Source organism: Vulpes lagopus, chromosome 7 (assembly GCF_018345385.1).
Source record: "Vulpes lagopus strain Blue_001 chromosome 7, ASM1834538v1, whole genome shotgun sequence".
Classification (NCBI taxonomy): Eukaryota; Metazoa; Chordata; class Mammalia; order Carnivora; family Canidae; genus Vulpes; species Vulpes lagopus.
The window spans coordinates 72,143,892-72,156,217 of NC_054830.1; the positions used below are offsets into that span (position 1 = coordinate 72,143,892).

At 34.1% G+C, this 12,326-nt stretch overlaps 1 protein-coding gene across 1 annotated transcript; it reads right to left on the reverse strand.

Moving 5' to 3' along the window:
• Positions 1 to 275: 275 nt before the first annotated feature.
• Positions 276 to 1,220, reverse strand: LOC121496082 (olfactory receptor 13D1). The gene has a single exon (XM_041764322.1). It carries the CDS (start codon positions 1,218 to 1,220, stop codon positions 276 to 278), a length of 945 nt encoding a protein of 314 aa, XP_041620256.1.
• Between the last annotated feature and the right edge of the window lie 11,106 nt (positions 1,221 to 12,326).

Below are 12,326 nucleotides of genomic sequence, written 5' to 3' on the forward strand. Positions count from 1 at the left end.
CAGAGAGAGAAGAGAGAAGAGAGATTTATCTTGAAGAAAAGCCATTGCCGTATATGGAACCAACTGGCAAAACTGCATATAATTAGAAATTGCCGACTAGACACTATTCAGAAGGCTTACATCAGAATTCTGTGTTGAAAAGAATGTAAGTCCTGTATTTGGACTTAGGACAAATAAGTTCTTTCAACACTGGATTCTGTGACTTCATCTGTGAACACACAAGATCTGATCTGGTCTCATATGATATCTGAGGATATCACATGCCTTAAGACTTTTTATATTTTCCATAGATGCAAGTGTCTGCTCAGGACTTTCTTCACAGCCTCTTTCACCTCCTTATTTCTCAAGCTGTAAATGATGGGGTTCAACATTGGGGTTACCACTCCATAAGACAGCCCAATGATTTCATCAGATGCTTTTGTGTCCTTTGACTTGGGCTTCATGTACATAAAAAGGGCTGAACCATAGAACAAGATAACCACAGTCAGGTGGGCTGAGCAGGTAGAAAAAGCTTTCTTTCTCCCCTCAGCAGAATTAATTCTCAGGATGGAAGAGAGGATAAAAACATAGGAGATGAAAATTAACAATAGAGGAAGCACCAATAAAACAATACTTGCCACTGTCATGATAAGCACATTCATGGAGATATCTGAACATATGAGTTTAAGAAGGGCCAGGATCTCACAGGTAAGATGGTCGATGACATTATTCCCACAGAAAGGCAAAACCATTGTCAGGGCTGTTTGCACTAGGGAGTTCAGACAGCCTATGATCCAGGACCACGCAGCCATGTGCACATAAAGCACCCTGTTCATGATGATGGGATACCTCAATGGGTTGCAGATGGCCACATACCGATCATAGGCCATCACAGCCAGGAGGACACACTCAGTAGAGCCCAACCCAAGGGAGGCAACCATCTGCAGAGCACAGCCAATGAAGGAGATAGATTTTGTCTCAGACCTAAACATGATGAGCATTGGAGGAATAGACGATGATGTATAACAAATGTCCAGGAATGAGAGATTCCCAAGGAAGAAGTACATGGGGGTGTGGAGGCGAGAATCCAGTATGCTGATGATGATGAGGAGGCTATTTCCCAGCAGAATTATCACATACATGGTGAGGCAGAGCATGAACAGAAAAAGCTGGAGCTCTGGGTATTGGGAAAGTCCCACCAGAAAGAATTCAGTCACAGCTGAGTAATTCTCCATCTTCATATGTTAATGTCTCACCTTAAAAGTTGAGAAAAGGATATGACTCAGGAAATAAAAATTTCTGTTATAGATTTATCCAATAACTTTCACTTCTGTCACTTTGTTTTATTCTTACCCTCTGGAATCAGTAAGGATGGGAATATTTTATCAATATTATTAACGATGAAACAGGAACTGAGAGATCAATTGCTACTGAGGCTCACAGCAGTGAAAGCTGAGAATTGTGCTGGAAAGTTTCAGGCCTCTAATGAATAAAATTTAGGGACAAAGTGCTTTCAAATGTAGATACATAAGATTCCCCTTATTAGTGAATATTTTGAAACATAACTGCATTCTAATAAATCTGGATGTAACGAAATATCATACATATTCAGTACCATGACATTTATCCTCAGTATGACTATTTTAAATTATTTAATTTTTTTGGGCTCAGCTACTAGTCTCAGCTAGTAAAATTGGGGGTAGAAGGCAGGGAAGCTTTGGCAGTTTGTTGTGTCTTAAATTAGATGACATCTATAAAGTAGCATGGATAGTGATGGTTCCAGCATGTCATGTAAAATTATATACAATATAGGGGTTCCCGAGTGGCTGAGCTAAGCATCCAACTCTTGATTTTTCACGCAGGTCCTAGTCTCAGAGTTGTGAGATTGAGCCCCACATTGGGTTCTGTGCTGGATGTGGAGCCTGCCAGAGATTTTCTCTCTCCCTCTCTTGCCTCCCGCCACCCCTCCCCTCACGTGCTTTCTCTCTCTTAAGGAAAAATAAAATTATATACAATATAATAAAATACACTATAATAATAAATATATATATATATAAATATAATATAATACATATTTATAATATAACAATATTAAGTATATGTTCAACGAATTATAACTTTAACTCTCTTGACTGGCTCAGAAGGAAAAAAATACCGTTTTAGGTTTTTTTTTTTTTAATTTTAGGGCAAGACATTGGAGTTTGGGATCATAATTGATAGGATGTGAACATTTCTTGATTTAAGAAATAATCTGGTCCAGACTCTTACCTGGATATCCAAGAATCTGTCCTCCTGTAAGTCACTTACTTTTCTTCCTAATTTCTGTAATTTTTCAATGCTTTATTTTCTCTGTTCTTTCTTTATCATTTACCTCTTAGATTCATATTTTGTGTTTTTCTACATAAGTTCACATCATTTTATAAGAACTTATTAATATGTGCTTACTTTTTCTCAATTTTTGTATTTGATATTTGGAAGAATATCCAGGTCTTCCATATTAATTTTTGGCAGTGAGACTCCCATATGTGACTGAACTGCTAATGGCTAATTTCTATTGCACTTTGTTGTAAGCATATTGCATGGTTGAATGTATTAACTCCTTTAATCTTACTCTTACTCTAGATAACAGTCTTTACTCCTAATTTTCAAGGGAGAAGAAACAGTAAAAAATTTAAGTAATTTTCACAAAGTCACAGAGACGATAAATGCTAAAGACAGAATTCAAAATCCTGTTGTCTAGCTCCAAAGTCATCCCTCATAACCACTAGATTTTTTATCTTTCACAGATTCATACAATCATTCTAAGCAAGGGAAGAGTATTAAAAAATGTTTCTCCGCTGTATTAAACTGAAATAGCAAGCATCATTTACTTGCTTTTTTTAAAAAACTATACAGACAGTAGATGTTTATTATTAATGAAGTGGAGGTCCAGATCTTCCCTCCCCTCCTCCCTGCTGACATCCTCGCTGTGTCCCTGTCCCCTCAGGACCTCAGGAATGGGAACCCCAGCCCACATGGCTCCCTCCTATTGCCTTGATGTAATTCCTTGTAAATTCCTTCCTCTGTTTTGTTTCTGATTGTGAATAATTTGATAGTGAACTCTGAAGACTGGATCACAAAAAAATATTCCTTTCTTCTTGGACCTCCATTCCTGTTTTTAGTCACACTGGTGCATGGACTTATTTCCACAAAGCAATCGGTTAAGGCAGAGGGTTTGTTTGAAGACATTTGCTGTGAAGGAAGGGGGAGCCGAGGGAAACAGGACACAAAAGAGGAGGGCAAGGAGTCAGTTCTTACTGTTACAGGAAACACACTAAACTTAACACTTGTCTCCTTGGGTAAGGTTATGAAGGAGAAAGTTATGAAGGAGGAATAGCTGTCTTTCTGTTTAGAAAAGGTTCCAGATGAGAGAGGATATCTTCCAATCTAGGGTGAAGAGAAAGCAAAAAGAGTAACTTCACCAAAAGCAACCCATCACAAAAAAAAAAAAACAAAAAACAAACAAACAAACAAACAAAAAAAACCACACACACACACACAAAAAAAAACAAAACAAAAACTATTTTAACCCCCTCAATTCTTTCCTCATACTTCTGCTATTTCTCCCCACTGATGGTGTCAGGGAAAGATTATTGGGTAGGCTTGCTTTCCAGTAATCTTCATTAGCCTCCCCACAAATGGCATCCTAATAGAGAAAATATAACCTAAGGAGAGCAGTGTGCTTGCTATGCTGCGCAACTTCGAGAGAACTTCTCTAGCCCCTCCTTCAACCATACTGTCACCCCCTACATCCCTCTAATGTAGAAATTCTGAAGCCATTTCTGACACGGTCAAAGCTGTGAAATGACCATGGTGAATTTCTTCTCCTTTCCTGAATATACTATTCTTCCTTATGCTTTTGTATATGCTGTTTTGTTAAGCTGGAAGGGCTTCTCCCAACTTAGATATTATATTTTCTAGGAAAAATTTCTTACCTCCTGGTCTATGAAGGATGTCCCTGTTATGTGCTGTGATAGAACCCTGGTGCTTTCCACCCTTCCAGGATTCTTCATTTGCTCATTTATTCAACACATACTATGGCACATGTACTGTAATGTGTAATAGGGGTCTCACTGTGAGTACTAGACTTTCAAAACTGATAGTGGTTGCAGAATGTTTATGATAGTTATTTTACGCTTTTAAGAAACAAATGATTTAGATGCTCTCTATAATATGTTCCAATATGAATAGTTATAGAACACTTTGCAAATTATTTTATCAAACTAAAATTGCCTTTCTATCCAAAACTGTCAAACTCTGATCAGTCCCATTTATGAATGCATATGCAAAGAATAGTAAGTTTATCAAGTTACATATTGAAATGATGTCATTTATTTTTGTTAATACATGAAATTCTAAGTTAATGCCTGGAAATATATCAATTTAATATACTAAAGAAACAGGTAACACAAATAAAATATTGTCATCTAATCATGTGCCCCCAAGCAATGATAAACTGTAACATTCATTTTTGATAAAACCTCTCAGTAGTCTAGACCTAGGAGGATAAATCACTAAAATAATAAAGATTATCTTTCTTAATCTGTTGGCCAACATAATTTCAAATGATGAGATGCTGGATCTATTTTCCTAAAACTCATTTGAAGATGCATTATTATTATTATTTTTTAACATTTTCCCCCTAAAACATCCAACAGTGGAATAGAAAAACAAAAATAAATGACATTGCATTTAATATCATATGTCAAGTTCAATCATACTTTAAGAGGTGCTATGATTCTTTTCCTCTAGGATGCTGACATTCTGACATGTTATGGTTGTGGTATATACATGAGAAGACATGATGTCACAGGTAATATCACCAGTGCAAACTGTAGTCTTGGAGAAGAGTTAAGGATAAGGGATAGTGCTCATGATATAATACTACATGAAGAAAAAGATGTTTCTTAATAATATAAATAATATAGATGGTTATAAATTATATAAATGGTTACAAATACATATTTGTATAGAAACTGTAGAAGTTGCTCCAAAATTTTAACTGTAGTTTCTTCTGGAATATGGGACTTGGGGAATTAATAATTTTTTTCTCTGTCCTTTTTATTTTCTAAATAATTCTTAATTAACCTATATCTTATAGTTGTAAATATCAGAAATAATATTTTCAATTTTTTTCTTAGAAGGGAATAGTGGCTAGGACACCTAGCCATCCAGATATTATGCCCCAGTTTTTCCTTAAAATGCAAGTAGGAAATAAAATATGGACAGGAAATTAGAGAGGAGCTTTATGTTGCTTTATATTACATAGACTAATTTAATGCCATTTAGTCTTCCAAGTTCAATTAATCTCATATATATATATCCATCATCATCAGACATATTGACTCAAGTGTTGCTAAAAGATTCTAGAACTCACCATTTAGAATGTGATCAAGCTTAGTGATGCAGATAGGACGCAGGATTAAGCATCTAACTGGATCACACAAGAAAAAGAGGAGATACTTGGTGGGTAGGAAGAAGCTTGGGAAAACATCAGGAACTTCTGTTACCTATGCTTTTTTCTACCATAAAGAGGTAGATTTCAGTTTCTTGTTCTTCGGGCTTTGTTCATCTCTTTCCAAAAGGCCTGGCCATTACATGGGTCCTCACCATTAGGCATCACTTTTGGAAAGAAGGGAGACTCTGCTTGAGGACTATGGATTGTGAAGCATTCACTCTTTTCCTAATGTTTGCCAACAGAAGAGGGCAGTTGTTTGTAAAGCACAGGTACTCATCCAAACAGGTACTGATTTTAACCCAAATAACTTTTTGAAGCAGAGTATGGCACACTTACCATGGAAGATTTCCTTCAGAAGACATTTTCAGCACTAAATATTACATTTTATTGTATCCAGTTTTTTCTACTGTTTATAAAGCACCCTTGTTCTGTATAATAACATCTCTGGCAGGAGATTCCCAATGCTTGTCCAAGGAAATGACCCTCTAGGAGCTCTAAAAGGTGTTGAAAATAAGCAATACTGGGTGAATTAGAAATAGGTCCTCTTCTCCTTTTTTAGTATGGGGCCTTGAGAATTACCTTTTTTTTTTTTTTTTTTTTAAATTAACATTGCTTTGTGAGTACCAAATGCAAATTGCTGGTAGCACAGCTGAAGCTTTAAGCTCTTATCTTGTAGGAGCCTCTGTTGGACCCATAGGCTCACTTCTGGGAATATTAGAACATACTATCAAATAATTCCTAGGGCTATGCCATGGAAGCCTACTGTACCCCAAGTCCTCTTATGCTTTCATTCGTATTGCTAGTAAGTTGTCTTTATGGAAAGGTATTATATTTTAAATGAAAGAACAGTTGTCTTAGAGTCAGGGGATCTAGAGTTCAGTCTTGACTTTGTGGATTAATAGCTGTACAAACCTTGAGCAAGACACTTAACATGAACATGATATAGAATGAGGTAACAGTACTTATTTTGTAGAATTATTATGAGAATTAACATAAGATACTTGGAAGATCTTGGTACAGAGGGAGGGGACAACGCATGTCAATTTAATATGAACTCCCAGTCTACCATTTTTTATTTTCCATAGTAAAAAGAAACAACTAATTTAAAGTAATGTTCATAAGTATTCAAGATATTTCCTTCACCCACCAATACCTCTTTCCCAAGATTTTCACTCTTATATTCAAATAAAATAAGTGATTCAGAATCAACTCCCTTATCTCCTCTCCTTTCTGGAAAACAAAACAAAACAAAACAAAAACCTCTTCCCAACTCTTTTTAAGTCTACCTTATTTATACATCAGCGTAGGATCCTCAAATTCTCCATTCACAGAGATAGCATGGTTTATTGGGACTATAATCTTCAAAACAAGCCAATTTTAGACACAAACATTCCTTTTCTCTAGTATTTCGCTTTTTCTGTCTACATACAGAAGTTACTGCTGATATTCCTACTTAGATTAGTAAGAATCTTAGCTATCTTCTCTTAAAGCTGTAGTCATGCTGTTAGAACACCCAGGCAGGTATCCCACAGCTCCAGATGACTGCTAGTAGTGGTAAGGGGGCAGATCAAAAATAAAGCTTTCATCCCCAATAGAGATTCATGTTATAAGTTTGTATCAATAGTAAGTCAAGGTGCCACATAAGTACTCTAACCTTTAGGCCCTAAACATTCCAGAGGGCACACCCGTGGCTCTGGTAGCCAATTTAAATACTCCTTTGTTTTCTTCCAAGAGACTCTGTAATCCCAGAAGTGATTTAAAGTTGAACCTTTAAATCTTGTTAAAGATAGTAACTTTTAAATACATTAGAAATAATGTTCAAAAGACCTAAATTGTGCCTTACATATTAAAAAGCAATTTTCTTTCTTCTTTGAGTTAATTTTTTACCTGATTATAGAAATGATACCTATTCATTGTGGAAAATTTGGGAAATTAAGAAAAGCCTAATGGATAAAATGAAAGTCACCTACGATTTCAGATATGACTATTGGTATTTTGATTATTTTTATGCATGTACTACACATAGTGAAAACTTGAGAGCACAATGCATTTCCTGTTCTATAACTTGCTGTTTAAAATTAATATATTGTGGTATTTTCTCATGCTATTAGACATTTTAAATTTAATTTAATTTTAATTTTATTTTTAAAAAGATTTTATTTATTTGACACAGAGAGAGCACAAGCAGGGAGAGCAGCAGAAGGAGAGGGAGAAGCAGGTTCTCTGCTCAGCAGGGAGCCAGACTTGGGGCTTGATCCCAGGGCCCTGAGATCATGACCTGAGCCAAAGGCAGACACTAAACTGACAGCCACTCAGGCACCCTTATTAGACACTTTTAATGAATATTGTATTTTTTTTACATAGTAAACAGATGGGGGGAACACATGAAACAAGTGGAAATGAAGCTGTTTCCTGTTAGATTTTTGGCAATTTCCCACTTTTTTTCCCCTTTTTTTGGGTTTTTTGAAGATAATGACAATGTTGGAAGGACTGGAAACCGAGCTTCCCCTACTGTCAATTCTTTGTGAGTAAAAGCCAGCTTTTAGTGTTTTAAGTCTCTCTACATTTATCTTTTTTCCAGCACTTCCACAGTTGCATAGGCTTTAGTTAGGGAAACACTCACTTTAGCAAGGAGAGTTTAGCTCATCTAGAGTAATTATACAATGAAATAAGTAGGTGGAACACATAATTTTAACAGAGGAACAATCAGTTGTATTTTAATTATATAACGTGGTTAATTTTTCTCTGGATGTTTCAAGTTTATTTTGGGCATAGTTGGGCTGGAGTTTTAATATTTTTTTCAGGATAATTAGTTCAATACCTGACACCATTTAATAGTTCATCCATTTCCCTCAATTAATAATGCTATTTTATATGAAATACCAGTTTATTTGGGATATATATTAACTTCCATATATAGTCAAGATATTTCTGGATTCTCCGCTCTGTTCCTTTGATAGACTTGTCTTTATATGAACCAATACCACACTGTCTGATGTACTATAGCTCTATAATCATTCTTGATGTCTGGCATAGTGATTCTGTATTTCTTTTTCTATGGCATAGTCTTGGCTATTCTTGGCTCTTTACACCTACATGAATTTTAGGATCAACTTGACACATGTAAAAAATCATACTTCATTTTGTTTGAAATGACACTGAGTTTTTAAAAATTGGGGTAAATGAATATATTTAATTTAAAATTTTTTAACATGAGCAATATAAAGCTTCACAATTCACTTGGATTTTCTTTCATGTCCTTTAATATTTTATACTAATTTATTACCATTAATTTAAAATAGTTTGGAATTATTTTCAGATTCTATTTTTAACCTATTATTTAATAGTGCATTTTCTAATTTTCAGATTTAGAATATGTGCTGCCAAAGCGAGCACTCTAATTTTCAGATTTATTTATTTATTTTTTTTTTTTATAAAATTTTTTTAAATTTTTATTTATTTATGATAGTCAGAGAGAGAGAGAGAGAGAGAGAGAGGCAGAGACACAGGCAGAGGGAGAAGCAAGCTCCATGCACCGGGAGCCCGATGTGGGATTCGATCCCAGGTCTCCAGGATCACGCCCTGGGCCAAAGGCAGGCGCCAAACCGCTGTGCCACCCAGGGATCCCTAATTTTCAGATTTAAAATACATTTTGAAAAAAAAAAAAAATACATTTTGGGGATGGTTATATTTTCCATATTTATTTCTAATGTTTTCTGTATTGTGACCATTGTTGAGATTTGAATATTATTCTTTGGTATTCATTGAGATTTGCTTCCTTCCTAATATGTTAGTTTTCATATATTTCATTCATATTTAAAAATATCCTCTCCTATCAGAATGCAAAATTTTATATAAATGTGTGTGTATGTATTTTATTGCTTCCCTTAATAGTTTAAGACAGATATTGGATTATCCCTTTTTTATTGTAGATTTATAATTCTTTCAGTACTCATAGGTGTTTATATTGAAGCTGTGTGGTAAAAAGAATAAAGACTATTTTTTCTTTCTGATAAATTCCCTGGTAATGCTTTTTGCCTCAAGGTCCTTCTATCCTGATATGCTAGAAACAACAGCTTACGTTTGATTGGTGTTGATATGGTACATATTTTTCCATCACATTACTTTCCAACTTTCTATGTTATATTTTAAGAATTTCCCTTGTACATAGAAAATCACTGGGTTAATTGCATTTACTGCTGGGATAAAGGTGAAGGGTCACATTTGAAAACAGATGAATGTCATTCTGCACAATATCAGTTGATACCTTCTAAACAGTGCCTTTGTAACATTTAATGTGAATCCTTATGCTTTTAATTCTTTTATCCTCATTCGGTGTTTGTTTGTTTTTAATCTGCTATGCTTTTGAAATTTTCTTTCTCTTTTTTTTTTAATAACTCTCATGCCTTCTATTGAATTGATGAAATTTTCTTTGCTCTGTTTTATTAACAAATTTGGAAGTTCTGTGTCTTATTTCTATTGTTTTTATGGGTTCCCTTAGTTTCTTAATGATGCTTGTTTAACTTAGCACAGCCTCTAATTAATATCTCTGCAATCCTTCTGAATAGTATGACTTTAAAATGTTTATTTTTGACTTTTGATTCTTCACATTATCTTCCATGTTGTTGATGTTTAAAATGTCATTTTTACTTTGTATTTAAGTTCCTCAAATTGTTGCTATTTTTTAAATGAAACTAGTGACAATTCAAATTTACTTGCATATCTATTTCTTTGTTTACTATGATTTTTTTCATTCCACACCTTTCAATTGAATGCAATTTTTTCTTTGTGAGGTGCTACATGTGGTAAAATCTCTCAGTCTTTGTCTAAAAGTATCTTTATTTTGCCTTTTGTCTTGAAAGGTAGTTTAGTTTGGTGTAGAATAATAGGTTTTTAGTTATTTTCCATGAATAATTTGAAGATATTATTCCATTTCTTTGGGCTTTTTTCCCTCATTCATGATATATACACTCCATTAAGAGAAATCTGTTTTTCATTATTTTTAAATAATAATAAATATTCTCAGAAATGGCATCATACTATTCTTGACTAACATCCATGGTTCCCTTTTGGGCACTGACTTTACTCTTATAACTTCCTTAATATAAACATGTATTAGAATAATCAAATATTGATTTTAGAAAATTATTTGCCTTATTTTAATATTATTACAGATTTGTTAAATATAGATTTAAATATACTTTTTATATGTTTTAGAATTTGAGATAAGTGTGCTTACTAATTATAACAAAATCTAGACTGCATGGCATACTCAAAAGAAAAAATAATGCTTTGAAATGTAAAACTTTGAATCAGAGGCATAAAATTTACATTCAGTAATCCCTTCACCCCTAATACCAGTAGTAGTCTTCATTATATTGACCAAAGTTTCATTTCCTTTTGGAAACAATCTCATGCTTTTTAGCATATATAGTCAATTGACTCTTTAGTAAAATGCTACAACTATTTATGTTGTCGCTAATCTTTAATTTTTGATATTTATAGTCATTATTCCTGCCACATCTGGTGTGAAAATATCAGTAGCATAAGAAAAAAAAGTTCATTTTTTTTCAGCCAGCTTATAGCTTATTATATTGTTTGAGTTGAACTTCAACCTCTTAATATTAAGGTTTCAGATCAGAAATGGCTCTGGGAAATGTGAAAGTTTATGCAACTTGGTTGTTTTAAGAATGTTACAACGTTTAGTAGTGTTACAAGATTTAGAGAGAATTTTTCTTGTGGGTGTATAGTAGAGTTCTCAACTGGTGATTCTGCCCCTTTGGGACCTGTCATAGAGTGTGGAGACACTATTGGTTGTCACATATGGGGGGGGGGTGTAGGGAGGGCAGGGTTGCCAGCATCTAGTGTGTAGAGGCAAGGGGTATTATTAAACATCCTATAATGCACAGGATAGCTTCCCACAATGGGGAATTATCCAGCCCAAAATATCTATAATGCCAAGATTGAGAAACTTTGTTATAGAGGAATGCCGTTTTCAAAAACCTCTTCGTGGACTTAAGAGTATGGAAGAGGGTGAATTAAAGAGTAAAGGCTGTAGAATCAAATTCCTTTTGTTAGGGTCTATACAATCTGACATGCATGGTACTAGTAGTCCCTCAGAAATAGCTAAAAACAGAAGAAAGAATCATGCAGAGAAAACATCCTGCTAAAGAAATTTGCTGTCTTCCTTTTTTCTCATTATCTTTGGTTCTGATTTTTATAAATTTCTGGTACATTTCTTTTCTTCCCTGTCCTTTCTTTGTATCCATTCCCCAGGAATAACAATTAAAGCTCTGAGTACAGATCGTATAGAAAATTAAGTTTCACAGAAACTATTAAAATTTAACAAATTTTCCCTTTTAAAGTAGTATTGCTTTTTCCTAAACAAAATTTAAGGGAATTTATAAGGACAGCATGTTTGATTTATTCTCTGTCTTTACTGTATCATTCATTCAAGAGCTATGTCCCTGGTAAGTTCTGTGTAAAATTTTCCTGGTATTTTATTATGAAAATTTTCAACCATAAGGGAAGATTGAAATAATTTTAGAATAAATACTCATTTATCTATCCTCTGACCACTTACTACCATTAAGATTTTACTAAACTTGCTTATTATATATCTATGATCTATCCTTCTCTATATTCCTCAATCTATCTCATTTTTATGCATTTCAAAGCACTTTGCAGATTTCAATACACTTCTCCCTCAGTATGCATATCATTAATGAGTTTATTGTTAACTAGAATTAAATGTTTAATTGCAGTCTTTATTTTTATTTAGAATTTGTATAAATGCACAAGTAAAATGTACTGTTTTGACAAATGCATACACCTGTGTAATCTAAATTCT

Coding starts and splice junctions, on each gene's coding strand:
- LOC121496082 (XM_041764322.1), bottom strand. CDS start 1,220: ATGAAGATGGAGAATTACTCAGCTGTGACTGAATTCTTTCTGGTGGGA.